General features: G+C 51.8%; 11 protein-coding genes across 11 annotated transcripts; 6 read left to right on the top strand and 5 right to left on the bottom strand.

Moving 5' to 3' along the window:
• Positions 1-979: 979 nt before the first annotated feature.
• Positions 980-2,365, bottom strand: BDZ99DRAFT_360705 (acid protease; the record flags this gene model as incomplete). Its single annotated transcript, XM_033714676.1, has 2 exons — positions 980-1,752; positions 1,810-2,365. Coding segments are annotated over 2 exons (1,329 nt in total), but the record flags the coding sequence as incomplete, so codon positions are not given.
• Positions 2,366-3,757: 1,392 nt separating this feature from the next.
• Positions 3,758-6,636, top strand: BDZ99DRAFT_476440 (uncharacterized protein; the record flags this gene model as incomplete). The annotated part of the gene is made up of 3 exons (XM_033722058.1): positions 3,758-3,842; positions 3,904-4,531; positions 4,578-6,636. 3 exons carry the CDS (start codon positions 3,758-3,760, stop codon positions 6,634-6,636), a joined length of 2,772 nt encoding a protein of 923 aa, XP_033577221.1.
• Positions 6,637-6,821: 185 nt separating this feature from the next.
• Positions 6,822-7,725, top strand: BDZ99DRAFT_308204 (uncharacterized protein). Its single transcript, XM_033714245.1, has one exon. It carries the CDS (start codon positions 7,006-7,008, stop codon positions 7,468-7,470), a length of 465 nt encoding a protein of 154 aa, XP_033577220.1. The 5' UTR covers positions 6,822-7,005; the 3' UTR covers positions 7,471-7,725.
• Positions 7,726-7,979: 254 nt separating this feature from the next.
• BDZ99DRAFT_520334 (uncharacterized protein) lies at positions 7,980-9,147 on the top strand (the record flags this gene model as incomplete). The annotated part of the gene is made up of 3 exons (XM_033725517.1): positions 7,980-8,837; positions 8,892-8,966; positions 9,031-9,147. The coding sequence occupies 3 exons, from the start codon at positions 7,980-7,982 to the stop codon at positions 9,145-9,147; spliced, it is 1,050 nt and encodes a 349-aa protein (XP_033577219.1).
• A 372-nt stretch (positions 9,148-9,519) lies between these two features.
• Positions 9,520-12,471, bottom strand: BDZ99DRAFT_488102 (uncharacterized protein; the record flags this gene model as incomplete). The annotated part of the gene is made up of 2 exons (XM_033722887.1): positions 9,520-11,920; positions 11,951-12,471. The coding sequence occupies 2 exons, from the start codon at positions 12,469-12,471 to the stop codon at positions 9,520-9,522; spliced, it is 2,922 nt and encodes a 973-aa protein (XP_033577218.1).
• A 3,017-nt stretch (positions 12,472-15,488) lies between these two features.
• On the bottom strand, positions 15,489-15,826 carry BDZ99DRAFT_520331 (cytochrome b5; the record flags this gene model as incomplete). The annotated part of the gene is made up of 2 exons (XM_033725516.1): positions 15,489-15,562; positions 15,619-15,826. The coding sequence occupies 2 exons, from the start codon at positions 15,824-15,826 to the stop codon at positions 15,489-15,491; spliced, it is 282 nt and encodes a 93-aa protein (XP_033577217.1).
• Positions 15,827-16,709: 883 nt separating this feature from the next.
• Positions 16,710-17,941, bottom strand: BDZ99DRAFT_488101 (uncharacterized protein; the record flags this gene model as incomplete). The annotated part of the gene is made up of 4 exons (XM_033722886.1): positions 16,710-17,111; positions 17,163-17,287; positions 17,341-17,768; positions 17,838-17,941. 4 exons carry the CDS (start codon positions 17,939-17,941, stop codon positions 16,710-16,712), a joined length of 1,059 nt encoding a protein of 352 aa, XP_033577216.1.
• Positions 17,942-18,912: 971 nt separating this feature from the next.
• On the top strand, positions 18,913-20,178 carry BDZ99DRAFT_563097 (uncharacterized protein; the record flags this gene model as incomplete). The annotated part of the gene is made up of 1 exon (XM_033727358.1): positions 18,913-20,178. The coding sequence occupies exon 1, from the start codon at positions 19,165-19,167 to the stop codon at positions 20,176-20,178; it is 1,014 nt and encodes a 337-aa protein (XP_033577215.1). The 5' UTR covers positions 18,913-19,164.
• A 1,787-nt stretch (positions 20,179-21,965) lies between these two features.
• BDZ99DRAFT_520328 (uncharacterized protein) lies at positions 21,966-22,387 on the bottom strand (the record flags this gene model as incomplete). Its single annotated transcript, XM_033725515.1, has 2 exons — positions 21,966-22,128; positions 22,212-22,387. The coding sequence occupies 2 exons, from the start codon at positions 22,385-22,387 to the stop codon at positions 21,966-21,968; spliced, it is 339 nt and encodes a 112-aa protein (XP_033577214.1).
• Positions 22,388-23,389: 1,002 nt separating this feature from the next.
• BDZ99DRAFT_476432 (uncharacterized protein) lies at positions 23,390-24,047 on the top strand (the record flags this gene model as incomplete). Its single annotated transcript, XM_033722057.1, has 2 exons — positions 23,390-23,496; positions 23,786-24,047. The coding sequence occupies 2 exons, from the start codon at positions 23,390-23,392 to the stop codon at positions 24,045-24,047; spliced, it is 369 nt and encodes a 122-aa protein (XP_033577213.1).
• Positions 24,048-25,080: 1,033 nt separating this feature from the next.
• BDZ99DRAFT_386984 (phosphoglycerate mutase-like protein) lies at positions 25,081-27,028 on the top strand (the record flags this gene model as incomplete). Its single annotated transcript, XM_033715501.1, has 5 exons — positions 25,081-25,242; positions 25,303-25,348; positions 25,420-25,512; positions 25,707-26,376; positions 26,614-27,028. The coding sequence occupies 5 exons, from the start codon at positions 25,081-25,083 to the stop codon at positions 27,026-27,028; spliced, it is 1,386 nt and encodes a 461-aa protein (XP_033577212.1).
• Positions 27,029-27,282: the final 254 nt, after the last annotated feature.

The raw sequence follows: 27,282 nt of genomic DNA, 5'->3' as shown, positions 1-27,282 counted from the left end.
CGGACTTTCTGCGGGGGACCAGCTGTGCTGCGCGTATCTCTACTCTTTCAGTAAAGAAGAGGGGCTCTCTTGGGTCGCACTAGCCCTTCTACCCATCTACCCTTCTCAAGCTCCATTGAAGAGGATCTCTAAGCTCTCTGTCCCTGAGCGTTCGTCCTTTAGCGAAGTCGCCAGGGCTTATGATGAGCTGTCAGGCAACTGGTCCAAGACGGAGATTTCGCATTATGAGAGATACACACCCCAATACGATGCCGAATCGCTTTCCACGGAGGGTAAGGAGACATTCATTCGAGTGGGACTGGTTCAGGGCAAGGGTCGTCGCGACGAACCTGGAGGCGGATGGTTTGCTGGGGTGTCTCGGAGAAGAATTACAATCCGATGAAGATGAGAAGAGGGCTATCTTTCCCCACTCTTATAATACAAATTACTATTCGCTATCGAGAGCCCTATGTTCTGGTCGCTAATATCCAGTACAGCGCCAACCCATTCAAGACCAACAAACCTCCAAACCCTGAACTCCGCCAGATGCATCATGATATAACGTACAGCAAAGACACCTCAGCGCCCCACCCTATTTACTACTTCTCTCTCCTCTTATACTCCTCGCCTCACTCCTATCCCGACTCCCCCTCCGACTCGGCACAAAAGAATACGAATCCCCTTCCACCTCATGCACCGGCCCCTGCGGCCTATAATGCCCCGGACTCACCGCCGGCTGCTCCAATTCTACGAGCAGCCTATCAGCCGCTCCAGGTGACCCGGGACTCCTCAATCGCCCCTCGCTATCCCAGTACGCGCCGTAGCCACTCTTCCGTCCGCGCACCAGCCCGCCCATCCCTAGCACCTCTTCGTTGGCAGGCGCGCCGAGTTCCATCACTTGCACGCCTGATAGCTCGGTCGCGCCGCCGGAGTCATCGAAGAGGGCATTCTGAGGTTTGTCGGAGGCTGTGATTTGGGTGTTTGCGAGCTCGACGCGGGCGTGGCGGCGGCGGCGGAGGAAGAAGAGGAGGGCTAGGGCGAGGAGGATGAGGAGGGCGCCGCCGCCGGCTGCGATGCCGGCGATGGCGCCAGTGCTAAGAAGAGGTTTGGAAGATGCGGAGGGGTTCGATGCAGGCGATGTAGTGTTTGAAGGGGGGGTGATGGCCATCACGTGAGGGGCCGGAAGGGGATCAGGAAAGCTCGCGGGCGCGATAGTGAAGTTTTGGCGCTCGTAGTCGACGATTAGATATGCTTCTTGGAGGAGGGTGCGGCCGAGGACGTATTGGGAATCATTTGCGGCTCGGCGGATGGGGAAATAGTTCGTTGCGTTCTTATAAAAGGGATAGGAAGCTTGTAGGTCGAGAGCGGCGTAGGGGAGAACAATGTTGGTGGCGTTGGCGCCCGTGTCGTATATTGTGTCGCCAAGTTTGAAGGTCAGTGTGGGGTTGAGATGGTGGAGTTGAGTGTGCATAGTCTCATTGACGAGGTAGAGGTCTGTGGTTGGGTCGTAGGTTAGGCCGAATGCTTGCTCGATGCCATCACAAATGTCGCGGGGGAGCCAGAGGTGCGGCACGGTAGAGTCCATCAGGGAGAGGTGGCCGGAGGTGGTGAAGGATTGCGTTCCTTGTAAAGTGTCTAGTCCGATGATGGATTGGACCCCGACGGTCAAGAGTTTGGTTGCGTCGGAGCTGAAAGAAAGGGAGAAATTGCTTGGAGTAAATCGAGTTTCGTCGTACCCGCCGAGTATCAAGCTTCCAAAGACGGATTTCAGACCTTTTCGCTGTCAGAGCCCTCCACGAGTACCTCTATCAGGTGTTTCCGCAAACTTACGATACTTCGCACCAGCAGTATAAGCGTACGAGAGGCTCGGGATCTTGGTCTGATTCCACAGCTGGACCAGAAATGAGTCTACGGGTTTGCTCAAACTTGAGAACGAGCTTGGTTGTATCCCTAGTCCAATATGCCCCATCCAGAAATCTAGCTCCGCGACTCCACCGACGATTTGGTGGTCTAATGCCACCGTTGTGCTGTCAGACGCGGGTCCCAGCGCTACCTTGTCGTAGCCGTATATTCCATTGCCGGTGTAATTAAGCTTCTCTTCTGTTGTGAGGGTGTATACACCAATTGTGTCCCACGTGCTTGACGCGTTTGATTGGAATCCAGGGCTCTCTGTGCTTTGGAAGGGTTGCGCGCCGCGGAGGGAGGCACAGTCAGGGCCATCTGTTGGATAGCAGCCTTCTGGCACCACGACCCACGTCTCGCCGCTTTGAGTAGAGACTTGCACGCGCAAGTCTTGTCCAGGTGTCCCGACAGAGATGAAAAAGGTGGACCAGGGCCCGTCGTTGCCATCGAAGGACTGAGAGGGGGGAACGACGTAGGGCGCGGGGACGGTGTCTCGCGGGGCTATCATCAAGGACATGGTCGAAGGTCCTTCGGACAGAGCAACGGGTATACCGCAAAGACGAATAAAAAGGGCATGAAGATTGTGTAATGGAAGAGTAACAAGGGGCTTGTAGATCACGAAGGATGGCTGAGAATCAAAAGAAGACGGATGGAAGCGTGAAGGAACACGAGAATTGACGGGCGAACAAGATCTGCTGCCGAGAAACACAGAACGGGTCCGAGAGCAAGGCTTCTGGGTCAGTTATGCAGCATTGTTACTCTGCATGGCCAAGACAAGAGCTGAGGGCTGGAGGGCGTCCCCGAAAGCATCGGAGCATGACTGGAGGCCCTCGGCATGCCGAGAAATGACAGCCATGGTGCTTCCGGCTGTGATTCGAGGGCAGACGCGGGTGGCTGGTCAGACAGCCGACATTGTGCTCCAGCTGAAGCGGGCGAAGATGAGGGCTGAGGGCGGATGCAGGCATGTGTTGACGTTGAAGCGGTCTGGCCAACGACGCCTCATCCTCGCTACTCCGCCACCACCACCACCATCTCTCCGCAAGCTTCTGCCCACCGCTTCCAACTCTTTTCTCCGGGCGCGAAGGCCTCATGCTGCTGCTCGTATTCAGATGCCATGGCCGCCGCAACCTCAAGTGATGGTAATGGGGCCGCAAGCAGCTTCTTGTGTCCAGTCCACGCCGTCTGCATTGGGGCGAGAATGTAACCAGAGCACCCCTGTGTCGGATTGAAGACCTGTGTCGGCAGCACGTTTGGCCGCACTATTCTTCCTGGTAGCTGAAATGCTGCGTCTTTCTTGCCTGCTACGGCTTTTGTGCGCTCGTCGCGTTTAACTGGGTAGAATAGCATCCATCACCACTCACCCAACATAGTTAGAATACCAGTGCCTCCAGACTCACATGACAAGATCGAGAGACTGGAACATGTTTGCCACACACACTCCAATGCCGTTGGTTCTCGGACCATTCCGTCCCTAGCCACGCTGCTGGCTGAGCACCAGCCCCCATGAAACACCTCTCCCTCTCGCTCTCAGCCGACCGGCATGGCCACGAATGCAACCGCTTGGCTGGCCGGCATCCCCTTCTGTTCGCAAGCCACGGCGTACAATTTGCGACTACTTGGCAGGCTTGCTGGCCACGGTCGATTTGCGCAGGGTTCAGCTATTCATGGACCCGGCCGCCTGTCGTCCTGCATCTGCCCTGACGCCTGCGTGTAAGGCGGCTGCAACGTTCAAATATGGGCGTCTCCTATATCCCTCCCTGCCGATCGTTCTGTACGTCTCTGTGTTTCTGGCTATTCTAGCTGCACAAACGTCAATCTCGGACCGCGAGCTCGTTTGGCGCGTTCAAATGTACTGATATTCAGCGGACACGCCTTCATGATGCTCAAATTCTTTGTTTTGTGTGCCTTTGCGGCACAACGGGCCTTTTTTGTGGGAGCTGAGCCTCAGCTTTTGCGAAGATGTAGGTAGATCCTTTGTTAAGAATCATGTAAAACATTTGAGAGGTGACTGACGTAGTTTAGCAATCTCGATATCCAACTCTACAAGTAGCGCAGTTTCGACATCTTCACACAGCTCTGTATCATCTAGCTTCCCATCTACCTTACCATCGGCTTCGATAGCCAGTGTGTTGGAGTCTAGCGTATCCGTTTCCACAGGCTCGTCTAGTCTTTCAATTCCGACGGCATCATCAGGTTCCGCAAGTTCAACCGAACTAAACACATCAATTTCCTCCATTTCTAAGCTTTCAACGACATCATCCAGCTCCTCGACGGTATCCAGCTCCTCGACGGTATCCAGCTCCTTGACAACATCCAGTTTCTCGACAATATCCAGTTCAGCCTCCCGGACGGAGAGCTCAACGAATTCATCCACCGCATCCAGCACTTCTTCCGACAGCCCGGTCTGCACTGGGTGTGTGCTCCAGGCCGATTATCTTTGGACTCTCACCTATCCGGATGCCCCCCTCAGCGTCGAATCCTATCTGGCTGGGACGATTACGACGGTTGAGAGCACAGGAACCGACGACTTAGTAACTACGATTTTGCTCACCAACTTCGACCCCGGAGCAACTCCAAGCCTGCCTGCAAATCAGACTGATGTTCATCTCACACTGACATGGACTTGGGATAAAGCTCCCGATGTGGCCTTGTGAGTATTACAAGTCCTTCTACACCGAAGCCGCTAACTGGATCAGGACGGCCCCGAGCACTTACATAGCATATTACGACATCATGGGAGGACTTGATGTAGGACCAATAACAGCTCCGCCAGAACCAACGGAGACCGAATTAATATCTTGGAAAAGGCACAAGAAAGAGGAGAAACCTGAGGATACATGTACACAAGACGTCCAACCCTTGAATCTCTTCCCGCCAGAGCAGGGCCAGCCTTTCATTTATCCAATCACAGACGTCTCTCATGAAGACGTGCCCGTTATTCTACCACAACCCCTTATCGCCTATCTTGCGCAGGTTCCTGCGATCATGAGCGCCTTCAACGGCTCCGATATAGCTACATGTACTCTGGAGACTACGGTTAAGGGAGGCCCTATCACAACGCCTCTTCCCCCACCCCCACCTCCTGAGTCAACTAAGTCGGAAGCCTTTCTTACCATAGGAGAGCCTTCTCCAACGTCCACAAAGACTCTTGTGACACCTTCATTCGCTACAGCACCCTCGGTCATTCATATAAGTGCTTCTGATATCAGATCTAAACCAATGGAGGAGACTGGCCCTGCGATAAACTCTCCGGTGCTAAAACCTTCGGGAACCCCGAACCCTCCTGGACCTGTCGTGTCAGTCGAGAATCACATATCAGCTGGACCGGGCAATCCCAAGCCAGCAAGCACCCCGGGCGTTGGAGAGATAATTGCATCGCTGATACACAACAACCCGTCCATCTTCAACAACCTACCTCCAAAAACTCAAGAAAATCGACCGCCTGGTCATACTGAAGGGGTGAATCGTCCAGTCATCACTCCTCCCGTCAATAACCCTCCTCAATCCGTAGCAGTTGGGAATACCGTCGTTCCTGTTGCACCTGCCCCGGTATCTGGTGGAGGAGTGATTGTCGGCGGCCAAACTCTCACCCCAGGCCAAGCCACAACTCTGAATGGCGTGGTCATCTCTGTTCCTCCCGGAGGCTCTAGTGTGGTGGTTGGAGGTAGCACTATCGCGGTCAATCCTGCAAACCCAACCCCTCCGCCAGTACTTACCGTGGGCGGCACAGTCATCACAGCAAATCCTAGTGGACAATTCGTACTAGGCACACAAACTCTTCAGCCAGGTGGTCCAATTCTAACAGTAGACGGCACCACTTTCAGCCTTGGTCCATCTGGTACGGTAGCCGTCGTTAATGGCGTTACGCAAACACTCAACGCCCCTCATCCAACACTCACGATTGGTGGCACTGTTATCACGGCAAATCCAAGCGGAGAATTCGTGATAGGAACCCAGACGCTCAAGCCCGGTGGCCCAGTTTTAACGATAGACGGCACTACTTTCAGCCTGGGACCTTCGGGCACTGTAGCAGTCGTCAATGGTGTCACCCAAACCCTGAACGGGAGCCCGCTAATCACTGCGCCACCAATCCTCGTTGTCGATGGGCACACCATTTCTGCAACCGTAGTGGACGGCACGACCCAGTTCGTTCTTGCGCCGGGTCAGACACTGACACCAGGAGGGGTACTCACAGTTTCCGGAACCACCTTCAGCCTCCCCGCAGGCGCCACGCCTGCTGTCGTGGTGATCAACGGCGTTACATCCACCCTGGACAACGCCATCATTACCGCAGCACCGTTGCTGACGCTCAACGGTCAAGTCGTTTCCGCCACAGTGGTGGATGGCACAACGCAGTACGTCTTAGGTCCTGGAACGACGCTCATCCCAGGCGGTCCGGCTGTCACGGTATCTGGAACGACATACAGTCTACCAGCAGGTGCGAGCCTCTTGGTGATAAATGGCCATACCAGTACCGTTGTTCCCGCGAGTGTGAGCGCGACTACTACCGCGGACTCGAAACTATCTAGTACACGTTCGGGGTCGTCCGGCAGCATAAGAACGAGCTCAAGCAAGAGTAGTAGCGAGAGTGGCACAAGCACCTCAAACCTCCGAGATCCAGGCAATTTCATCGCGAGCGGGATTGGAATTTCGTCGAAACCTAGCCAGGCGCCTGCTGGAAGGGCGGCCGGGTTCGAGGCGATGGTAGAGGCGGTGTTGATGGGAGCTGCCGGGTGGGCCGTTGTGTTGCTATGAGGCTTGGGCCTAGTTGCACTATTTCTTTTGGCGTTTAGGACAGGGTTTGAAAGCGCTGGGCATGATTCCCAGGGCATGGAGTTGGGTGTTCTAGCTGGGATCGGCACGATGAAACTAGGGAGGGCATGGCTAACGCGTTTACGTGATTCATTGGTAAGACTTCGAGAGATAACCTTGGAAGATGGTTTGAAAGGACTACAGACTGTATTATGTGTATGATAGCTTGTGTTAGAGCAAGAGAATAATGTGGCGTTGGAACTAGCATAGGATCGCGAGACGTGAGATAGTAATTGATATGAGAGGTTGACTTGGCATCGTCGAACTTGAATCAAACATTGCCCATGTGATTCTCTGAATAACTCGGGTACCATGCTCGTTCTAGATGCGTCAACACGCTTTGAGAAATTTGAACCCCATGGAAGGCCATCACCTTGTAGATTGTCGGGCCTGCTCTGTTTAGCAGGCTTACTCAGCAGCTGGTGTATAACTAGTTATTCTTCCTCCTGCCGCTCAATAGCTAGCTTCCTGATCATCATCAATACAGCAGCTTTTGGCCCCACATATTGTCTTGATTTGTTTTCAATCTTACAAGGGTACTGCCGCTCAATGTTGACGAGGCCGCTACGCAACCTTGGCCAAGCAAATGGCTGTGGTACTGTCAAATCAGAGTACTCGTTACAACATATTACGGGAGCCCGGGGAGCTACCTGCGGAATGCTGCATTCAGGTCAAAGTCCAAATGCACTAGAGCAAACGCTCCTTTACGTTGTATCACATCTACATTCTCGTAGCCAGCTTGAAGCAGGAAAAGTCAACGAGGCAGTAAGAGAATGAAGGCCCAAAATATAGTCTGCAGGTGGATTTCCGTGTAACACACAGGCATTATAAGACTATTATTGGTGAGAACTAGCTTTCTCAGTGCTGGAAGCCTTGTGCTGTATTTCCCTGGTACGCTAACATCGAAGATGGTGAAATGAAGGATACGGTGAGAGAATAGCAAGAAAGACGGCCATTGAATATGAGAAACAGCCTGTAGGCGCATCCAGTGGCTTAGCACGGGAACTGAGTCGATCCTGGTGAAGCTCCTTTTCTGGGCTAATGATGGACCGGTTTGAAGACTGATTGGCCAGGACATTTCTATACCTCCATAATAGACGTCGGGACTGCCACCTCATACGGTAATTTTGAAGCTTGGCTTCCCTGCTAGGCAACTGGATGCGCCTACAGGCTGTATTACCTTTCGACAAAACCTTGCGCTTCTCGCATTAATGTCGAGTTGTTCATCAAACTTCGTTTCGGCACCTTCTGCTCAACCGCACAAGTAAGAGTCAAGTTTTGTCATCATGGACGGTCGCTCTGATTTACCGCGCCGGCCTATGCCAGAGCAATTGCGGACCACACTCTCACCGGAGGCTCAAGCGCAGTGGGTTGACACACTCCCCTTCGCAGTCAACTTAATGCGTATGACGAGTGGAGACTACTCCATTCCCCCTGGACTCAAGCATATCGAGCCACGAACGAGATCCGAGGCAGCTTCTGCACGAACATCTGATTCACTAGGCGCTCTGATGGCGTCTCTCAATATGAGCAGCTCCCTTGGCCTCGAGGTGGACGGAAAAGCACCAACGTTGACCCCAGGTTCCAGTACGGACGAAGTAACGAAGCTGAAGGAAACTATTGCGGCAATGCAATCTCCGAAAACCACCATGACCCCAATATCGGCTCTCAAAGCGCAGGTAGGAGCGCTTCTCAGCAAAGACCTCTCTATCCCCTTGTTCATCTGGCACCGAATCTCGTCAGCCATCGACAACGGAGCTCTAGACGTTCACGCCGACATCAAAGACTACCGAAGCCTGAAGTCACAGTTCGAACCCATCCTCTGGAAGTCTTGCAAGCTCGCAACGTCAATCCTACTCTGCCTCGCAGCTCTGCAGCACAAGGCGCAAGCCGCGCTGAAGTTCCGCTCCCGGACCCGAGGAGGAATGCCGACCCTCAGCCAGATCCGCACGACACCCTCCGAGTCCTTTCGCGGCGCGTATGTGAAAGCCAAAGAAGCCGTGTTGAAAGAAGGAAAGACAACCATCGTAGCCGTATCGCTCACTGACGTCCATATATTCGAGCTAGCTGCGCGCGGGAAGTCCGAGTCTTGGTTCTCCTTCGCCCACACATTCGTTGCCGGGTTTGGCCCCGAAGGCTTCGTGGTCTAGCAGGCTTGGGGGAAGCACGGGTATCGCCTAGATGAATGGATTGCGAAGGACGGGACGCGGGTTCGGTCGTGGGATGAGGCTGAGTCTTTTACGAGGGACTTCACTAAGCTCACTACGGGGAAGGTACGTCCTAAATCCATGATGCGGTTTAGCGAGGCTTGTATCATCCAGGCTAACAAGTTACTAGGGCCAGTTCGATGCTAAGCGCAAAAAGCTGTACCACAAACTCTTCGACGTCGACCTCTTCCAGGTCTGTGGCCCCAAGGGCCCTGAGAGGCCGCTTGTGCCTAGGTTTGAGGCTTAGGTTCAACTTTTCGTGCTGGAGGATGTGAAAGTGGAAGATATAACCAAGTTCAGGTGGATGGATGTTGGCACGGATAATAGCCTCGAGCTTGTCTCTCCTCGTCCTGTAGCCCAGATGAACCAGACAAATTGAGCTGCACCCAATTCGTCGGCTCATCACCGTTACGGGTTCACCAGTGTAAACTTCAAGAAGAGGTACACCGACTGGAAGAAACCCATATTTCCGCCTCTTTCAGATGATAATTGAGAGATATGAAATGCTTGAATTGCCCAAATACGTGACTTCTATATCCTATACTATCAGTGACCGTACAATATATAATTAGCAATCGGTATTCCATCCAAGCCTAACTCCTAACGCCGCCGCCATCATCTAGAACGTTCCCACGAGAGGCAGGTCTCGGCTCGAGAACCCTACGCTGATCTTGAACGATCCTTTGGTCGGCATGACCCAATTACCCCTCCTTGTACACCAGTAGCTAACGTCCTTCCGCGTCAGTGCAAACTTGACCTCCGCACGTTTATCACCGCCTTCCACATGCAATTTCTCGAACCCTCTCAGCACCTTCACGGGGAAGTCCACCGGCTCGCCCGTCTCTTCGTCGACATAGTTGTCCGGATAGGAAATGTACAACTGTACAACAGCGTCGCCATCCACTTTACCTGTGTTGGTGAGGCTGGCAGAGACTTCCGCGACGACGGTGTAGAGATCGGGATTTCCGCCCTCAGCGCCTCCTGCGGGAGACAGCTCCAGCGGAGTGTTGTAGGTGGGTGGGTAGGGGTATTTCCCAGTTTTAATGTCTTTGACGGAGGAGATATATGGGTATATGTATTTGGACAGTTTCTTGAACCCTTCTGGTGCAAGGGCGGTGCTCGGGTTTGGAATCTTGGTGTCGAACTTTGGAGGCTCGATACCATTTGGACGAGGAGCAGGCAGTAGTGTCTTTTTGAAAGACTTTGGACTGATGAGCAACGAAGATAGATGGAAGCTCGTATAGCTTAGCCCGAAACCGAACTCATATCGTGGTTCAATGTCGTTCTTGTCGAAATAACGATAGTCAATGTACAGGCCTTCCGAGAAGTTCTGTTGCGGGACGATCTGGTTTGGATAGTATAGGATCTTGGAGCCTGGGCCATAATCTTCATCTTTCTTAGCGATAGTATACGGCAATCGACCGCTCGGATTGACGTCGCCGAAGAGGACGTCGACAAGGGCGTTACCGCTCTCTTGACCAGGAAGATGAGCTAACAGAATTGCTTTGACGCCAGGCAGGTCGGCGAAGAATTCCACATTTACTGGTCCAACAGCATGGATAACGACCACCGTACTGCCATTACCGTTCCCGCAGCTTTCGGCAACCTTCTTGATTAGGAGATTCCCATTCTTTTGGAGTTTGAGATCATTCCGATCGCCTCGAATCCCACCATCTTGCATATAGCCTTCGCCAGAATCCGAATTTGCGAATACGATGCATAGGTCCTGGTCATGAAGCAGGTCTTCTTTCTCCTCGGGTATTTTGTTAGCAGCCCAGTCTGTAACGTGTGCAACCCCCTCGAAGGCTTCGTAGATGGCTTGGAGCGGACTAATGAGGTACGGGTAATCGACAGACCCGGAACCCCATCCTTGAGCAAGCGTTCCGACGTTACAGCCACGATCTGGACAGTTGTTTGGTCCGTTTTCATTCAACCTTGCATCCTCGCCGAAGATACCAACTCGGTATTTCATCTGACCCTCTTTGGCGTCCTTCCAACCTTTCCGACTCAGTGGCAGGATATCGCCGTCGTTCTTTACCAGCACAGTCCCTTCTGCCGCAACTCTACGCGCGAGCTTGCCGTGTGAGTCCTCGCCTTCACCCTGTGCGTTAATAAACTTATTAACGACACCGGTGGTCTTGTCGTCACTTCCAGGATGCAACAACCCAATTTTTTCGCCAGTCCAGGAAGAGAAATTTGGACCACCCTCTGGAGGCATTGGCCATTTCCTCTTATCGTCTTGCCCGACTTGATACCAAGCGGCGACAATTCGAGTTACCATATCGTCGAGGCGGTCCATAGGTACAGAACTGTTCAGGACGGCTTTCGTAAGTTGATGGCCCCAAAGTGCCTTTCCATCGGCCCATCGAAGGCCGTCACCAGGCATCGACATATCCAGTCCTGCCAATGCGCTTGCCACTCCACTCCTCTGAGCCAGCCAATCCGATTGTACGAAGCCTTGGAACCCCAGCTCATCTTTCAAGATACCATTCATGAGTTTGCTGTTACCACAAGCGTACGAGTTGTTCACTTGGTTATAAGAGCACATGACACTGCCAACACCCGCTTTGATGCTTTCCGCAAAAGGCCATGCGTACAGTTCGTGAAGAGTCCGGTCATCGATGTTGCTGGAGATGGCGTTCGGAGTACCCCACTCCCAGCTCTGTCGGAAATGTTCTTGTTCATTGCCGATGAAATGCTTTGCAGTCGCAACAATGCCCTCGTCCTGGATACCCTTAATCGTCTGGGCCGCTGCAATGCCCTGTAGTACGGGATCCGCTCCGAAACCCTCCCAATTCCTACCACCAGCGGGCGATCGACCCAATGGCCCCATTGTGGGGCCTAGAAGGACATTGATGCCTTTCAACCTCGCCTCCAAGGCCTGTGCCCGTCCGCGCTTGTATATTAGGTCCTTATTCCACGTAGCTCCGATCGTAACACCCCCTGGGAATGCCGTGATGTTGTCTGCAAACCGTATGCCAATCGGGCCATCCTGAAGACACAGACTGGGGAATCCGAGTCTGGTGACCTCTCCAGTATTGCCTACGCACATCTCCATCTCCCATCCGACGCCGGTTGTGACATTGACTTTCTCCACGAGTGTCATCTGCCGCACCAGATCTGCTGCCTTTTTGTAGCTGTCCCTCCATTTCTCATCCGTGCCACCCTTCGGTGACGGGTACCACGGCGGACTCTGCCCATTTTCCGGGACCGATTTCCACGCCCAAATCCCGCCCACGCTCAGCAGGAGCACGACGGCAGCAACGAACAGCAGGGTAAGGCCGACGCACATGCGGCTCACGCAGTACCATCTCCTTCGTGCTCCCGCCTTCTCTGAGGGTATAGTCTCTTGGCCCCTTAGCGACTCTCCTCGCGGGCGACGCGTCCGCGTCTTCTTCCGTTTCAGGGTGCCGGCATCGTAGTTGAGGGGGTCGAACTCGTCAAGGTCTTCCTCATCGGATGAGGTGCGATATGCGTCGTCAAGGGAGCGGCGGAGGGGGGATCCCGAGTCGGACTCTGGAGCATCGAGCTTCGCGTACTTCCCACGATGGAGCTCGTAAGCTTCAGCCATGGTTGCTGATCAACGCAGAGGATTGCAGTACATCTACACCAGCATGGAGTAGCCTGGGGTAGCCTGGGGATTCAAGACGCTGGATGCTGTTAAGGATCCAAGAAATGAAGAGTGAGGATGGTGGCACAGGACCCTGGCGGAAAAGTTGAGGTCGTGAATTGGGCTGGCTATCATCCAATCACATTTGGGCGCGGAGCCCCTGATTCCAGCGGGTGATCGACGCCGCTATCTGTTCACGGTCAAGCGCGTGTTGCAAATGTCTGACAGCATTCACCATCACCGCCTCCACCATTCACTTGGATACTACCTACCTACTAATTCCATCCACTCAATTGGAGCTCACGTGGTCCCACCTAGGCACTGTTGTCTGTGTGTGCTATCTCTTGGCATCGGTCTCATCCATTATCATCGTCTACCTGCTGAATTTAGAAAGTGTCCATTGCCAATACCAAAGCGATACAACAGACTAAGTGAAGCGCGATTTGCTCGAACAATAGGAACAGTGAGTTGATTAATCAGCTACATGGAACAGCATCACCACCAGGCTTCTACTGAGTCTAAATACTGCTCCGTTTGCTCAACGGGTAACTGCGTTGGCTACGATTATCCACCATTAGGCCTTCGATCAAACCGCAACATGGGGTCCCGGGACAGAATGGTTGTATGCAGCGACGACAACAACTCGCATTAGCGGGATTCCATTTCTCTTAGTCTCGAGCCTGTAATGAGTCTCATCGTGCTCTATGCAACCCTTCCATCACTTATTATTGCTAAGACCTGGATCCCTTTTAGACATTTCCAGCAAGTACGGCCTTGTCTTGTGCCTGAACCATGCATCAGTATCGCTAGCAGGCTGTCCTATTTCAGTCCTCCTTGCCTTCTCTTTTCCACACTTGCTCAAACGGAAATTCGACAGAGAATTCAAGGTCCGGAAGGATTGGTTCGCTTTCTTTTGGATTTTCCTTCTCAGATTTCTGGCCGTGTTTGCATCTGGAGCGACAATATCAACGAGGTAGTACATGTCGTGCCTGATTTTAGCTGCCACAGCGTGAGGACATGCAGCCCAGAACCAGTCCAGGCCGGCTGGGAAGCTTTGGTTCAGATCGTATGGAAACAACCGCAGCATGAGGAGCCCAACACGAGGCGAGATGTGGAGCTGGCGACACGGCTCAACGATGGCGCGCGTAAGAGCGTTGACGTTAGCTTCTTTTTCTGCATTGATTGAGGTTTGAGTCCTTCAAAGTATAGAGCAGAGCTTGAAGATCCGAGCGGGAAGCAGAAGTGATGCTAGCGTTGACTGTATCTCATGTAGTCGTAGCCATACTTGGAAAGTTTGGACGTTGTCGAAGACAATGTTGTTCTTGTTTTTATAGGGGGTGTAGGTGAATTGAAGGCATAGGTAAAGGAAGTGCTTGAGTTCTCTGGCTTCAGGCGTGGAGGAATCGATGCCTTGTTGAGAGTTGGGAGATTCTAGATTCTCACTGCGGTCCTCTTCTTCGTATGAGTAGGGTGGTGAAGCGTCGAGGTAGCTGAAAGTGTCAACGTCGATTTTGGCGGGCTCGTGGAGGAGCATACGCATTGACTGGTCGTCGGAGATGCTAGGAGAAGCTCCCGAAGAAACCATGTGGTGTTTATAGCGAAACCCGCATCGAAATGACGTAGGCGATTGGCTCGAGAGGGGTGGTTTGGCTCTGGAATGATGCTACTTGCGCCATCTCGGGGAGTTATTCGCTCGTCTTGCGCAAGTTGATAGCAGGTGCTGAGGATGAAGAAAAAGAGACCAAGAAAGAGAGACCTAAGAAAGTGCGTGTCGAAGTGCATAATAAAAAGGCATTACCTTTAGGTTCGGGCAAGTGCTTGGTCGTTTGGTCATCCTTACTTGGTTGCCATGGGAGAGAGATTGGGTTTCCAAGGTTGCTAACATTCATACGCTAGGCGATGTGGGAGCAGTGGGGCGCAAAGGACTCTCTTCACCGCTAGGGATTTCCCGGAGCAATTTTTAGATGAACATTGAGTTTAGAACAGCTACTAGACTTGATCGCAAATTTTGGAAATGTAGTAACGCAGGTGATAGGTTTCTTGCGGATGAGGTAGTTATCCACCTTCCATCCACCTTCCTTCCCTCATCCGTAATCTCTGAACACTACTTTGCTCCAATTGGAAAGATATTCGACATGAACTTTCGATGATCATGTATTCAATACTATAAGGCGAGATTTTACACGCATGGTCACTGGTTAAGAAGATGTTGCTTCTCTACCAGTTTGGAAGATCTATCTCGACGGATGTCGAAGAATCAAGATCGTTCAGGCTTAATAGTATCTCGAACACAGTCATTGGAATCTAGATTGTGAAGTAGACTTCCCTTGAACTTTGGAATCCTAGTAGGAACATTCATCACGTATAGTATATATGAAGCAGGTAAGAATCGGAAATTTTTGGATTTCTTTATTGGCGTGTACAATTTTGACATGATCTTCACATCGCTGTCTGTGGACGGCTAACAAGACTCAACACCGTCGGCCCGACTTTTCTTCATCGGCCGGCCCTCTCTGTTCTCCATTCAAATGAGCTTGAATCTCTCACTAGATATCGAACAGGCTAGACAAAGGAAATCAGAACCAGTAATTCTGATGAACAAGCTAATGATAGTTTGTCTCTCAAAATCTCTATCGTCATTACAGAAGGCCTCGCTAACGGCTTCAAAGCACTCGAAATACATAAGCTATGACGGAAAGCTGATCAAGACATTGCTGAGAGTTAATGTAACAACAGGAAGCAAATATCTAGACATTAAAAGGCGCTCGTCAACAGACCCGCATTCATGCTACAAAACATGGAGCGAAAGACATGCTCTCTAATCACGAAGCAACTCATCGATGGGCAACGGAATCCAACTACCTTCTCTATATAATAAATGAAATGCTGAAACGGGAAGCCATGGACTTCTTCTTTTTCTTCTTAACCGGCTTGTCTTCCCGAATATCAAGCACGCCTATTTTCAGATTTTCCCTAAACTAGATAAGGATGGCGTCGCGATGGTGCTTTCGAAACTGCTCCGTTGCGTCCTTCCCAGCGGCTTTTGCTAGAACTACTCTTTATCAGCTTAACTTCCACCGGATTATACTAGGAATAGTTGTCACTCACTCTTCTTCCCGCCCGGATGCTCCTCTTGATACTTGGTCACGTCGAATACCTCGTCGCCAACAATAATCCACAGATCGTCGGGCCTGCTGTGCTTGGCGACATCGTCGGCGGAAAATGTCTCGCTCAAGGCATCATTGGTGGCGAGATCTTTTTCTGGTGGGGCAACCTTAAAGGTCGCCGCGACGTTCTTGGTGCTAATGCTATCCATAGTCTGGCGATGATGAAGGATGATTGTAAGAGAGCGAAGGTACGGCGACGAAAGTATATGCTTATTTCCTCGGATGTATACCTCTTAAGGACTTCTTACTTCTGGGATGCACGCACTAGTCAGATCAACTCCAATACTTGAATTCCTACACGCTCCCACTAAAGCGTCACTAGACCTTTCCACCGCTTCACCAGCCCTCTCAGTTCAGCAGCACAGCGCGATGGAATGGGCAGCCTCGGCATTGCCACGACTCTCTTACGGCGCTTGTACCCTTCCCTTCTCGTAAATTCAGGACTTCTATTCCCTTCTCTTTCCCCTCTCGTATCAGAGCTATCAAGCAGATTGGGGGGCTAGGGCTAGGATAGCCTTGTTTTTTGCGGATAACGCGGTTCGTCGGGTGGGTGGCAGATGGCAATAGAGATTGCGGAGAAGATAATGCGCGACTTGAAGGGCTCATGGATGCGAGGTTCTCCAGATATTGGCGGAGCGCATGCGCGCTTCATGTACCGAGGACGCTGAATCATGTGATAGATGCTCGTGTCAGCGGCATTGTAGGGATTGTAGCGGGGTCCGGAAAGGGTCTGACGAAGGGGGCGGGTTCCCCGTGGAGGATGGTGCGGGGCTCAAAGAAGCTAGAGATATGGTGGACATGAGGATATGAGGCCATGGTAGTGATTGAAGATGCATTTTCGATGGTTGCCAATGTCGGGAATGTTCACGTAAGAGATTGTTCTGAGTATCCAGATTCTAGAGTGTTATATTTGTAATCTTCTAACTCATAAAGACTACAGGATATACACGTATATAGTAGTCTCGTTGTTTACTAACGACCGTCCCATATGTAAAGGGAAAAAAATAAAGAACTAACAACGCGCTGGCTTTACTATCCTCCTAATAGATTCAAAGGATTTGTCGTATTCAAGCCACTTAGAAGACTGCTAAGCCCGCCTGAGAAGTCACCCAACAAACCTCCCAAAGAATCAACCAGGATATCTGTAATAGGCATCTCCGTGGTAATCGTAAGATTGTTCAGTACCTTCTCAAGGTAGTCGATATGGGTGCCATTATATATGGTCGAATTTCCTGACGCGGAGACTGCGATGTTGCCACGTCTCAGTGCCTGCGCTTCGGCATTGATAATGGGTTCGACATTTTGCAGACCGGTTTTGATATCGATAATACCACGCGCGTAGACGCTGTTATTTCCTGGCTTGAGCATAGTATTCATGATAGTGGCATTGCCTAGAATTAAGTCGCCGACTTTGAGGTTCAAAGTCACATTTCCCTAATTCTTGTCAATACACACTTACCAATTGAAAATTAGACAGCGACTTACCAGCTCAAATGTGACAAGTGATGCGTTCGGCAGAGTCAAGTTAGCAACCAGATTAGTCCCATCCTTCTTCGGAGGAAGCACTACTTGGGCATTATCAATCGAGAAGCCGTTCAGCATGTTTAGACCTGTTTCGTATTATTAGCTACACTCGAAGCAAGGGCAGCACAAACGGACTCACCCTTCAATTTGATGGTCTTATCCAACGTAATATGCGCTTTGAGCTTTCCGAGGTACGCCGTAGTCTTCCCATACGCCGCCATCTCGAAGTCATCATTATAGACCGCATACGCTAGGAACTGTGTGAATTGGTCCTTGTCCAAAATGGTTGCTTGCTGCCCCTCAACCTTGACAGTAGCATTGCCGTGGAGTTTCAATGCTGGCAGTTCCACCTTGATGTAAGGAATTCGGTGCTGCTTCGTCTCGGGTCGATATAGCTCCAAGACGGTGGGCTCAATGCGGACAGTAAACGGCTTAGGGACCTTGAGAGATGCCGTCATAGAGTATGTCAACGTGTTGTCGCTGGGGTCCATGATCATCGCAGCATGAATAGGCAGGTCCGCATCGTCCACCAGCCGTTGGGCGATAGCGGGGAATATGACGAGGAATCTGCTATGTTTTAGCTACGCTCACTGAATCATCTCAAAATAAGGAAAGAGTCTTCAGAGTCAAACTTACAAGATTGGCAGCCCAATCGCCAACGCTATCACTCCCAGGACGAAGTAGCAAATCCAATATTTCTTGTAGTGCCTCCTTATTCTCCTTGGCTTTCGTTGTGGCATCTCTTGAACTGTCTGAACATTCTCGATTTTTTGCACGCTTCCCGAACTCGATCTCTCGTCACTAGAACGGTTGCGAAACCCACCCACCCACTCCTTCTTGCTCTTGCCATTCTCCCAGCTCGCGTTGCCATCGCTGGGTCTAAGTTCGCGAGGAAACGCGCCAACCCACTCAAGTTTGCCCATTTTGAAATGTTAGTGTCGGAGTAGAGGATTCTCGAAGATAATGAGTGCAGAGATGCAGCGCAAGTGAAACGCCGTGAACCTTGATCCCAGAGTTGTAATCAAAATCTGACAGTGATTCTAATCTCTTGCGTCGCGTTTCATCGAAACCAGCCTTGAAACATTCAAGCTTTTAGGCGCCGAATCTTACCAGTCTGTGGTCTGATATACAGACCTTCAATCCTTCATTGGTTTTCCTTGGCCCCTCCCCTCCCCTAGTTCCTCTCCCCTCCCGCCCACTCTCCACAATGTACGCTGCCCCGCCAGACGTCGTTCTTGCGCTGGTGCGCCATCAATACTTGCATTCACAATGCTACCGAGTTCAGTGATTCAACACGCATGAGTTCGCACGCCCGCCGTGACGAGAAAGAAAGGGTGCTGCATGAGATCACCTCGGCTGACTCACGACCCGGGAGAGATCGCATCTGATAGACGACCAGGGGCCTTGTTGCATTATCACCAGCCCTATCATAGCGCCCAGGATATGTGCCCAGGTCACGGGGCGACGGGGTGGCGTACTCCACTGCCCTCCGCCTGGGGAGAAAATAGTCCGAGCGCATCGGCGGACTACACGTGCTTGGATACTTCTGCTTTTAGTGTTTTTCATGGGGAAGGGCTAGTTAGCGAAAGGAGGAATGAAGAGCGGGCGGAAGTCATGCCCGCTGCTGTAAATATGGGGAGAATTTGGGGCGGTGGTGCGAGTAGTGGAGGGGCGGCTGTTCGGTACAGATGCTCAAGAGCAGCTCCTGAAAGCCAGTCCATGTGGAATCCGCTGCTTTAGATCTTTATATACGGATATGTACAAGAGGTATGTTCCTCTTTGCATCCCACTTCCTTCCTTACCTTAGCCCTTTCTAATCATCTTGATGTTTTCAGTACTCGTTGAAGCTTGACGAGACCAAAGAAAGACAAACCTCGTGCCCCAATCAACACCATTCTTTTTAGATCTGGTTCCCGCTTTGGAGAGTTCCCGTTTTGCAGAGTTTACTCTTTCGGCAACCACCATGGCCTGTGCATTCGCCCCCACCGGCGCCCCGAATACGCTAAACCCCCATTCTCTCGAAGTAAACGAGAAGTCATGCCCAGTCAACCTCAACACCAAAAGCATTGGGACGGACAGTACCGAGGCCATCACATCGACGACAGAGAAGCCCGAGCACGGACCCGCCATCTATGGTATCAACCACGACAACTTCCACCGTGACTTCCTCAAACCCGACTTCGACCCAAAGGAGATGCGGAATATCGTTAGTGAAGCCATCCTGCTGGCCGGTGGCGGTGTCGCTATCCTTCTTCAGATCGCCAACCCAGGCGTCGGTGCTGGTGTGAACGAGCACAGTAACTTTGTATACCGGCCTATCGACCGTCTGCGGACTACGATGACCTTCGTTTATTGCATGGCCTTCGGTACCCCAGAGGAGAAGAAAACTATCATCAACATGGTGCACCGGGCACACGATCCTGTGAAGGGTGACGGCTACACAGCTCATGACGTCGAGCTCCAGCTGTGGGTCGCTGCGACCCTCTACGCAGCCGGCGTAGACATCTACGAAAAGACCTACGGCAAGCTCAACTACGCCACCTCCAAGGCCGTGTACAACCAGTACGCCATGCTCGCCTCCTCATTGCGCGTGCCGCCAGAGATGTGCTCCAAGACGCAAAAAGACTTCTGGGAGTACTGGGACCGGTCACTGACCAGCTTCACCATCTCGGCGCATGCTAAGAATGTCGCCAATGACCTGCTCTTCAATAACAGAGGCCTGCTCTGGGTCCGGGCAAATTTGCCACTGGTGCGTCTCTTCACAGCGGAGTGGCTGCCGCCGAATCTGCGTGACGCCTACGGCCTCAAGACTAGCACGAGTCGCCGCGCCCTGTACAAGGTGTATATGGTGATGATCAAAACGGGGTACCCCATCATGCCTAGGTTTATACGGCACTTTCCGCGCAACTACTACATGAAGGACATGCGGAAGCGTATAAAGGGCATGGACCACATCATCGGTCCTGATATGGTGTAAGCGAGCGGTGCATCGGCTGTGGCCGTGCTGACGGTTGCTGCGAATCCCCAGTAGCCTAATATCGATACCTTGTCATACTTTCTTTTGCGATTCGAGCTCTCTCTTGTCCGAGGAGTGGTTGCCCTTTTTGCTTATTTGCATCTATACGATGTACGGATGTAGGAAACGAAAACACGTAAAGCAGAGGAAGAAACAGAGAAAGAAATCAATAAAACGCAAAGACATCCACCTTTGATTCTGTTTCTCTCAACTGTGCATGGATAGGGATGACCGGATTAAGGTATCGATGCTTGATGGGAAGATAGTTACGGTAGTCAATTGTTGAGTGGGTGCAAGATCGGAGAAAGCCATCGGTTCCTGCATTCAATGTTCGCGTCTCTTGTGTTAGAACAGGACTAGGTACCTTGTCAATGAAACAGTCTGTCAACTGACATGCAGTTGCCTCAATACGTGCCCCCTGTGCTATGCCGTGGTCATTGGCACCGTCATATTGCAGCATCGCTGAGGAGTGGACTTTTGGCTTCGTCCATCCTTCGGGGACTGAAATGCCGTGGCCGTAGATGGGTGTTGGTAGCCCCAGGAGGCGTTCATGCTGAGTCCGCTCGGGGGTCCGTCTGAATAGAGATGGGCGGCATGTGAAGCCTTTCAGGCTGAAGCGGGGTGGACAATGTACTTGTCGGGTGCAGTGCCTGGCGAGCGGAGGAAGAGACAAGGGGAAGGGGAGAACATGCTAGGCGAGCTACTCGGCTGCAAATGCCTCGTTCCCGGATCATGGTGAGCGCTACCGCTGTTTTAAGCTAGGCGTGGACAAGGGGCTTAATCTTACCTTGACCTCAGCATGCGATCTCCCCCATGTACAGTAAAACCTACGTATAGTGATAGGGGTCGGTCAGGGGGGTATCACTGTTACCAAGGTCACGTGTTGGTGATTTATAAGCCAGTCTGTCCCAAAACAGCCCCAAAAAGGGGCGCCAGAGGGGCCACGGACCACTCTCCCATACAAAACCGAGCACAGTTAGTATGATATTGTATGAGAGGGGCTTAATGATACTATACTAAGCAGGGTGCTAGTGATATAGGAGGCAAATTGTACAATCCGGCGACTTGTATCACTGTATAGAAAATATCACTAAACCCTTATATCACTATACGTAGGTTTTAATGTACCCCAATTTACAAGCATGCCCTGATTATCTCCCGTCTCGCGTGCGCAATTCCAAGGTTCAAGTTGTTCCTAGCGCCATTCCTCGCGCGAGTCAGGACATCACCACTGCTGACCCCATCTCTTCCCAACTCATGCAAAAGACGTGATATTTTCAGCTATCCATGTCAGAGGGGAGGGTCAAGTCACCCCTCCCAGTATGTCGGAGGTACAAGCTGCTCGTTCGTGAGTGTATGCGATGCTTTTTTATTCGTGTTCGCGGAAGGAGTGTCTTACTTGATGGTTTTAGATATGCATAGAAAAGGTAATACGATCAACATCATCCCCCCATATGTATCGTATTGATAGCAGCTCCAACAACGACCAGTGCCAGTCGCGAGGAAACCCCAGACAACGCCCGTCTCCGCAACCCGTGTCATTACCCCTCCCCGACCCCGACCAATCATCAGCATTAACATAGACACATCAGAGCCCATGCTCTGTGGGGACCGTCTCGCGTCCACTCCGTGCTCGTCGGCGTTTGATTATCAACCTCCCAATACAGCTGAGATGAGCGTGGTGGTCACTTGCGCGACGGCCGATATGAGCTGTGGATGCCATTAGCTTCTGTTGACGCAGGAACAACTTACTGGTGCAACATCGTTGATGAGTCCTGTTGGTAGACGAACTTCTCCGTCAATAGTGCCTCCGCGTTGGACAGAAGAGTCTTGATGCCGTTGATAGAGTCCGTCGTGAGTCGAGGTCGAGTGTAGGGGACCGCTGGCCGAATTGACGAGGATCTTGGTTTGCTGGGGGGTGTCGCCGCTAAAGACCGTCGACAGGCCGAGCACGGCCGTCTTGATGCCGTTGATAACCTCAGGCTGGAGCAGACCAGGTCAGGGCCTGGACATCCGGAATGATATTGGTGAGGAGAGAGGTGATGTCGGTGTTCAACGGTGCGCGCTCCTCGACTCGTTGAGGCAGTTCAGCTCCCTTCTGCACCGGTGACGGGGTCGCAATCGCAAGCGCAGACAGGAGCACCACCGTGAAGTACTTGAGGAAATACATGTTGGAAAGAAGCGATTGAGGGTTGGCTGAGAGTGCTGGAGCTGCGCTTCGCGTTGGAACTTGGATTGTTTGAGCTAAGAGACCGAGTGCTGAATGCTGGATGAGGTGGGCCAATCGCTACTTATTCTTCATACCTGGTGCGCAGAAAATCCTCTGCATGGGGATTTTATAGCACGTGTAGAGCTACCGAGGGGGCAAACATTTCCAAAAAGCACACTGCCGAGGAAACCATGCTCATCATCGCATAAACGGCTACATGTGAATATAAGCTTAATTGAAGCGCCGTTTCCTAGACAAATCCGAGCGCCAGAAATACTAAACAATCCTGGAATGTGGAGGAGAAGTAGTGCGGGGAAGTAACATCGCAAGATGAGGGTCATGGGGCATTCACTAAGAGCCTGCATGGAGATGAACCGTGATGCATGAAGCGGGCCTGGTGTTCCCCTGCATGGGATTCCGTGCGGGGTGCCAAGTTGGGTATGCGTAGAATGAGTGTTGGAGGCTTCCTTGGCCCTGCGTTTCTGTCAGCGTGACTCGCCAAGAGCATCCTGGCCCGCCTGTCGGCCCGTTGTCTATCGTGACTTTTCGCATGTGGACTATAATAAAACGACCATGAGCGGGTGTCTCTCGACCATGCAAAACCTCGAATCACGAGCACAAGGACTTAGCATGTGCCCATTCTCTAAAATGTGACCCGCACGGTCTTACTAGGTTCCGCTTCCGCTTCGTCTTGGGCTACGATGTGGTGATTTGCCGGGTGATTGACTCCTCACATTGACTCCCTGCTCGTGGATCCCCTGCTGGTTGAACGAGATCGACTTTCATATGCTCTGAAATTCACACGGCGAGCCGAGTCTAAATGGCGGCCATCCGTGTTCGGGTGGACTTGACCGCTGAAATACCTGGTGATCCTCGCCGGTTGCGACTCAAATTTTCCCTGGCCATCGTCAATAACCTCATCTAAGAATATGTGGTCCAATTCATCACTCATTTTTTTCCACCATGAAGTGTTCCGGACCTGCTGTACTCTTACTCTCCTCGTGTGCCCTGGCATTGCATCCTGGGGTTGAAAGGAGAAGTTTGGATGAAGCTTCGATGTCAGCGTTATAGTAAGTGACCCAAGTCGGCGGAAGGCAGCGGAAATCTGAATACTAAATACTCACGTTGCTTCATGTTGCCAAAGGTCACGAAGACGGTGTCACTCCCCAACTACGTTCCGACTCGTATCGGAAATGTCGACCCTCCGGCATCCTCTCTGATGATGGCAATCATGACCGGTGTCCCAGCTTAGGTTCTGCTTCAACTTGTCAATCCAGCTGGCCGAGCCTCAATCGCGTCTGAGTTTTCAGCTGGACACACACCTGCATGGTACTGGGGTCTTCCCGAACCAGTCAAAAGCTACATAGTCAGCATCAAAGGCGCATTGGCTACCGGTGGCAATGACTACACCGGATCCGAGACTGCTCCGCTAATTCCAATTGAGACTGGAGATACGACAGGAACTGCTGCCACAGGAACTGCTACCCCAGCAAACGCTCCCAAATCCACAAAGTCACAGGGTGTGGCTGCTGCGACTTCCTCCCCGTTCGCAGCTGGCCTCGGTGGTGCAATGGGTATTCTTGGTTTAGCTATTGCTCTTCAGAGCTACGCTTCTAATTGATAAATATATGTATGGCAGGAGACGTGAAGAGGAGAACGAGAGAAAGCGCAAACTTGAGTCCTTTTCAGTAACTATAATGGCGTATGAGGCAGGGAAAATTATGGTTTGCATGTAATACAAAACCCAGCATCGGAATACTTTAATTCGCAGACCTATCGCGTCGTCATGTGTAAGATAGATCTCGTAATATTTGGCTCGGGGTGACAAATGTAGCTTAGACTTTTACGGACTGGTTTTGATGTCACTGTCCGTCTGTTTACTGGTCTTCTTGAGTATGTATCCTCGTATACCTGGTCTGCTAGGAGCCTTAGGTACGCTTGCGCAAGCGTCACCGGGCCCTTGTGAGATCCTGAAAAGCGATCTACGAGGGCCGAATATTGAAACAAACAAGATTGAACGATAGGAAGGGTAAGCATGGAAGATGTGGGCATTGCTCTTCTCATGCGCGTAAACTTATATATGAAGACATCATGATAGTAAGACGACAAGGGGCGCCATATGACGAGGAGGGAAAGAGGAGCTAGCGAATGGCGGGAATTGTTACTCGGTATCTTTGTAATAGACGACCTCTACGGATGATCTGGAGACTGAGAAACAGGCTTATAGAGGATGATGATGGTGATATGTAGAAGGAGATGAGGTTGGATTTGAGGAAGGCCCGCGCGCTTGGCATCGAAGCTGACCGCTTCTAATTTACGACGACGTTCATCTCGACAACAGCACGCGCTGTAAAGCTTCTCGACGGCTTCATTACATGTCGAATTTGCGCTCACGACTGTCATGCGACTATTAATAAGGTAGCTGCCCGTCATCCCCGTCTGAAGCCCAGGGCAGAATGGCAATAACCTTAAACTTCCCGTCCTTCTGGCACTCTGTCCTAGCCCTCTGTATTATCTTTGCTGCCCAACAATGGCTCGGCCTTTCACCCAATGGAACAGATGATATTCCTGCTCTCGAATCGCCCTCCCCCCGAACTCCGCATGTGTCGAGCTGGAAGAGCTGGTGGCATTCCCACGGACACCTCCATACAAATATGGGCGTTGCTGGCAAGGGACAAGGAGCTGGGACGGCAGCTGGGGACTGGAACATACTATATCATCTCGGAGGTAATGGTCCATGGATTGAGAAGACGGAAGGGGTGGTCGAAGGCGGTGTAGGCCCTCCCAAAGGATGCGTCGTCGAGCAAGTCCATATGGTAGGTCGAGGAGAAGGAATATCGTGCTTATTGCGAGAGTACTGATTGGTTTGCGCAAAGATGTCAAGACACGCAGAGCGTTTTCCAACAACCAAAGCTGGCAATCGTGGGTTTTCTTTTCCTTCGTACCAGCTTTGGTAGATATACGTTTTTGTAAATTTAGCTTACTCTCTGAAGGAATGCTTCGTCTCGTGAAGAAGCTGACGGAATTGAATATCACCTATGTGGATGATTTAGCTTTCCTCAATGATTGGGTCTTCTTCTCGAAGGGTATGTGAGGACAGTGACTAGCTGAATACCCAGCCCGTCTTCACTGCTTTCGCCATTGCGCAATTCCCTCCCCCATGAATTCGTTTTTCACTTGGGGCAGCACACAACCTTCTCCTGAGTACAACCCAACGCTTCTTCAAACCAGGAGTCCTCGTCTTATTCCTCTAGCTACGAAAATCTAATCTAGTTCATAGATCCCGAATCTGAATTCGAGCAGTTGACAACGACTGGCCCTTACTCAGGCTCTCTCGGTGCCTTCACAACCGGCGTGCGACTTCGAACTCGATATCATCACCTTCTACCTCAACGTCTTTCGCACGATAGCAAGACAACCCTATGGGCAAGTGGTTGCCCTCGCGTAATTGACACCGCACAATATTTCAGCGCTGGATTCTTTGGCCTTAATTGGAACACGACATCCTCCATACGCGTCATACCCGAAACGGACGACCTAGGCGCCGACACTTTAACTCCTGGTGATACGTGCAAAGCCTTCAACGACGACAAAGAGCTAGGCCACGACCAAGGCGCAAAGATGATGGCCAAATACCGCTCTACCTACGTCGGGCCCATCCGTGAGCGGTTGCTGAAGCAGAATCCTGCAATCAAGTATCTCGCGGACGACGAAATCTACGCTATGCAAGAGATGTGCGGGTTCGAGATCACTGCGCGAGGGAGCAGTCCGTGGTGCGACGTCTTCACACGAGACGAGTTCATAAGCTTCGAGTATGCTCGTGATATAGTGCACTACTATCGCGGTGGCCCGGGGACGCCTTGGGGACCGGTGATGGGGTGGTTGTGGTTGAATGCAACTATGAATCTGCTGCTCGAGGGATCGAGCGCTGGACCGTTCTTCTTCAATTTGTAAGTCCCACGTGTGCTAATTTTTTGCCACTGCATGAGTTGCTTCGACCCATTTTCGAGATTTGATCAGAAAGTGTTAAAAACAAACTTTGAGTAGCCGACGACGCCGCCGTCTGAGGTGGCCCAGAAAGTTATCAGACTCGTCAAACCAGCCCTATCCTTATCTCTGAAAACGCATCAAGCCACCTCAAACAGCGACAGCCAAGTCTATAGAACACCACTAACACCCCCTCCCAGCGTGCACGATGGCGACATCGCCCCTATGCTCGCCGCCCTCGACCTCCTCCCCGACCCCGCCCACCTCCCAACCACCCACATCACCCACGATCGCTCCTGGAAGAAATCCCAAGTCTCCCCGATGGGCGGACGCACCATCTTCGAGCGGCTCGCCTGCCGCACCGCCAGCGCCCCCACCACACCCGAAATCTTCGTAAGGATTAATGTTAACGACGGCATCGTGCCGCTGCCGGGGTGCAGCCACGGGGTCGGAAGCAGCTGCCCGCTTGCTGATTTCCAGGCGCGAATTGCAGCGAGGGGAGTAGAGCTAGGGGATTTTAGGGAGAAGTGCGGGTTGGGGATGGATGCGCCGGGGAGGATTACTTTTTTGAGGCAGGGACTGGGCGAGGAGAAGGTCAATGAAAGTACGGCTTGATTCTCGCTGTTGGGAATTTGACATCAGAGCTAAGAATTTTTGGAGGTGTTGAGAGCAGTTAGGCGGTGGTGCGCCGGTGTGCACATGGTAAGGTCGGGGAGGTATGATTGGGACGTGTGGGGGCTGAGAATTGGTGGCAGATTCGTCAGAGACTAGCTTGATTCGCGCTCAAGAGAATTTGGCATCGTGCTCAGGGTTTTTGGGATTGTTGAGGTCAGTGAGACGGTGTTGCGCTGGTGTACACATATTAGTGT

Source organism: Mytilinidion resinicola (assembly GCF_010093595.1).
Source record: "Mytilinidion resinicola strain CBS 304.34 unplaced genomic scaffold BDZ99scaffold_9, whole genome shotgun sequence".
Classification (NCBI taxonomy): domain Eukaryota; kingdom Fungi; phylum Ascomycota; class Dothideomycetes; order Mytilinidiales; family Mytilinidiaceae; genus Mytilinidion; species Mytilinidion resinicola.
Note: the sequence above shows the minus strand (reverse complement) of the source record. Positions and strands in the feature narration are given on the sequence as shown.

Coding starts and splice junctions, on each gene's coding strand:
- BDZ99DRAFT_308204 (XM_033714245.1), top strand. CDS start 7,006: ATGCTCGTTCTAGATGCGTCAACACGCTTTGAGAAATTTGAACCCCAT.